Source organism: Thermothelomyces thermophilus, chromosome 1 (genome assembly GCF_000226095.1).
Source record: "Thermothelomyces thermophilus ATCC 42464 chromosome 1, complete sequence".
NCBI classification, from domain to species: Eukaryota; Fungi; Ascomycota; class Sordariomycetes; order Sordariales; family Chaetomiaceae; genus Thermothelomyces; species Thermothelomyces thermophilus.
Window position 1 is genome coordinate 5481697 of NC_016472.1, and position 3683 is coordinate 5485379.

General features: G+C 58.0%; 1 protein-coding gene across 1 annotated transcript; it reads left to right on the forward strand.

Annotated features, from left to right (window-relative positions):
* Positions 1 to 1636: 1636 nt before the first annotated feature.
* MYCTH_2297038 (uncharacterized protein) lies at positions 1637 to 3300 on the forward strand. Its single transcript, XM_003659643.1, has 3 exons — positions 1637 to 2442; positions 2529 to 2983; positions 3083 to 3300. Exons 1-3 carry the CDS (start codon positions 1847 to 1849, stop codon positions 3214 to 3216), a joined length of 1185 nt encoding a protein of 394 aa, XP_003659691.1. The 5' UTR covers positions 1637 to 1846; the 3' UTR covers positions 3217 to 3300.
* The last annotated feature ends 383 nt before the right edge of the window (positions 3301 to 3683 follow it).

Sequence of the window (3683 nt, forward strand, 5' to 3'; positions counted from 1 at the left end):
CAGAGCTTTGCCTTGGCCACCTAGAGGTTACCTCGCTGATGTAATTTGCCTGCGCTGCTCTTGGCTCCTGCCAATTCAGGCCCAGGCGAACTGGGAAGTGTCAGCATGCAATTCCGACAGAAATCGATCTCCACAACGTAGTGTACACCTTTTCCGTGCCTAATACACTTAGCGTAATGAAGCAAGCAGTGAAAGCGGCCAACAAAACGACAACCCCCGTTTTGCTTACCCGACCCGGCTGTCCGACGCCACAACACGAAAGCACAGAATGAGCACCTTTCGTGTGTGCGGAGGAGTCGTACCAAATTTTTCTCCAGCCGCCTCCATTACGCACTGCACATCCTGGGGCGTCACGGCAATCTGCGACCGGAGCGAGCCATGTCAGGACCCTGCATGACAGCGAGCCGCTGGCAAGGGCCATACGACTGCCAATGCTGGACAATCTCCACGAGATCGAGGAAGAGGCTGTCTCTACTACTAGACATCCGTCGCCCGTCTGTTCATCCGCTTCCTCGGGAAACGCTAGTCAAAGTCAAAATATCTCCCGATTGACTTAGTAGCATTCTCGCAGTTGATGCGTTCGCTGCCATCCATGCCCTGACTTGGGCAACAACAAATCTCTTTCTCGTCATTGAGCGAGACAGTGCAATATCTTGTGGCCCCGCCAAACCGCGCCGTAGCCACTGCCACCGGCAGGGACCCCTGCTCCGGCTTTTATCGTCCACCCCTCTCACCCGGCCACGGCGGGGACGCCCCCCAATCTTTTGCCTCTGGATCCCTGCCAGGGTCTTGCTCGCTCAACGTTCGCTGGTCGGCTTGCGTGGTGCTGCACCACAGGCACCCACACGCACACCGGCATCTTGTTTGGCTGACCACTGACCGCTGACTTCATGGTATTCCCTGATGGGCTTAGGTCCTCGGCTCTCTCTCTTGTGTTCGTCCCTCCGCTCCCGCTCTCCCTCCCCGTGTTGCCCCGGGAAGAAGACAGGGGGAGAATTAGCTCGAAAGGGTAGTGTTGACTAACTAACTTGTATAATAAGAGTACATACGTATATTCAAGTGCTGGCGCTTGAATACGTATCGATGTACTTGGTGTACTCAATACGTCGTGTTGGACACACTCCCCAAATTTGACCGTCAATTCCCCCGGATCGCCCTGGGCAAGCCTGTCTCGGACCTGGGTCGCGAACCCTGGCCTTCTCCTATTTGGGCTAGCCAGGTGCGGTTTGATCTCTCTCTCAGCAAAACACCTCGCCAGGTACTACGTACACTACATTCAGGACCCCGCGACCCTGGGCTGAGCTTGCCGGCATCAACAAGCATCACCGGATCTTGAGCCAGTCCCACAATCCCACCCGGCATTCGCTGATCCTGAGAGGGAGGCGTGCCACCCACTGCGCTCACACCTTCCCGCCCGGCCGATAGCCCTGCTCCGCGTCGTTCAGACGAGTCCCACTCATCCCAATTGGCAAGCCCGCCCTGGCAGCACCCCCTTGGGAAAGGGATATTTCAACTGTCGATCCCTCTGCAGGACAAGTCGTCAGAGGTTGCTTGAAACCACTTGCATCCCCACATCCAGTCCCGCCCGCAGGCCGAAGAGGGCAATAAGGTTCAGACGACATTGACCTGGTTGGCGAACCGAATCGGGCTTTAGCGCAGACTGCTCCATGCCTGTGTCTCATTCCTGTCGCACCCTCAAAGACACTTAAGGCCGCTGATCCGTCCTTCTCGACTCTCGGCTGCCCACACCTTGATCAACATCCTTATTCTGGGTGATCTCACTTCCAAGTTGGGCCCGGAAGAGAGACAGACCTAACCGACCTCAACTCTTCTGGGATCTCTCACCATGACCATGACCATGGCCGATGACCACAGCCGGCGCCGCTTCGGTCCCTTGAGCTTCCACCACATGCCATCATACTCGAGTCAACCTCACTTCTCAGACCCCTGGGCCTCCTCGTCACCGACAGGACCGAACCCCCAAGGCGGGAGCCAACTCTACCCCGGAAATCAGGACAGCGCGGGCCTGCCTCACTTGAACCTCGGCACCCTTCCCAGGCAACCACCGACGCCGCAACATCCTCAGCACCCGCAGCATCCGCAGCATCCGCAGCACGGGCAGCACTCGGTCACGACGGGGAACAGCACATCGATGGCGCCCTACGCATCCCTCCCGGTCACGGCCGCCTCGGCCAACGCCACCCTCTCGGGCGTCTACAGACAGCATGACATGATGCCGATGCCGTCGGATCCCTTCAGCATGAATCGGCTACAACAGCCGGCGACATCGGCAGCGTACGATGGTTCGGCGTACACCAGCGCCGCCTCTCCCGTAAGCGCGTCCTACGCACCGACGTCGGCGTCGCCTTACGATCAGCTCGGCTACGCCCCCGCGCAGATGAGGGGCACGTTTGCCCTCGGGCACGAAGACAGCTCGAGGAGGTACTCGCAACAGTCAGTAACTTTCCGCTCCGCGGACCCCCGGAGCAGGCCCGCCGAGATGCTCAGTATCTGACCATGATGAACAGAGGCTTGCAGCCAGATGACCGGAGGAGCTTCCAGGACGCGCTGGAGGCGAGCCACGGGATGCTCTCGATGAGCCAGGAGACCCCTCGCAACATCTACGACGTGCGCAACCGGGGGCGGGGTTCGGACGACTCGTATGGTTTCCCTTCGACACACTCGTCAACTTCCAGCATGTCATCGGCCGGGTTCAGCGGGTACTACGGAGGCTCCGTTGACGGATCGGTCAGCGACTATTCCGCGGCGGGTTCCGACATCGAGTCCTTGTCCGGGCGAACGCTTCCCAGGCCGCAGGGCCTCATGTCGAGCCAGCCGCCAGCACCTCAATCTATGATGGGGTCCTTCAGCTCCAGGGTGTCTTCGAGCGCGCAGAAGAAGCACAAGTGCAAGGTCTGTGACAAGCGTTTCACGAGGCCCAGCTCGTTGCAGACGCACATGTACAGCCACACGGGCGAGAAGCGTAAGCGAGAACCCTATTTGCTTTAAGATTCAACACCTTAAAGGTCACTTTCCTTCTGGCTCGGGTTACTAACTACTCGGCTTTTCTTGGTAAAAACAGCATTCGGATGTGAAGTAGAGGGTTGTGGTCGCCGGTTCTCGGTCGTATCAAACCTTCGCCGTCACAAGAAAGTCCATAAGAGAGGGGGCGAGACGCCCTCAGACACCGGCTCGGACACGCACGAATCTCCATGAGGAAACCAAAAGATTTTGTCTGGTTCCCCAGACACAGTCTCGCAGCGCGAACCGCCTTTCACCTTCGCACGACATCCGCGATAGACTTATTTTTACAACCTTGTTAATTCCGACTCGATTGTTGCGCGCGCTCAACACGACGACCCGCGAATTTGAGAGCCATTTTGATGGGCGATGGGCGACCGCGGCCGTTCTTTCACCGTCGATTGATAATATTACCTTTTAATCATGCTCACATGGGAGTCTCACATAACCGGAGCGGTGAGGCATCTGCCAAGGGGAGGAGGGGGGAGCTAATAGCACAGGGGTTGCCTCGGGAGGAGTGTGTGGATACTCGTTTGGGTCGGCGTTCGGGGGGGGGGGGGGGGGGGAGGGGGTTCATTTACCTTTTCTTTTCTGCTCGGTTGTTGTCTGCGGACAACCCAAAGATATATCCTGGCTTGGGTCGATAAAGGGGGTGCTTTTTC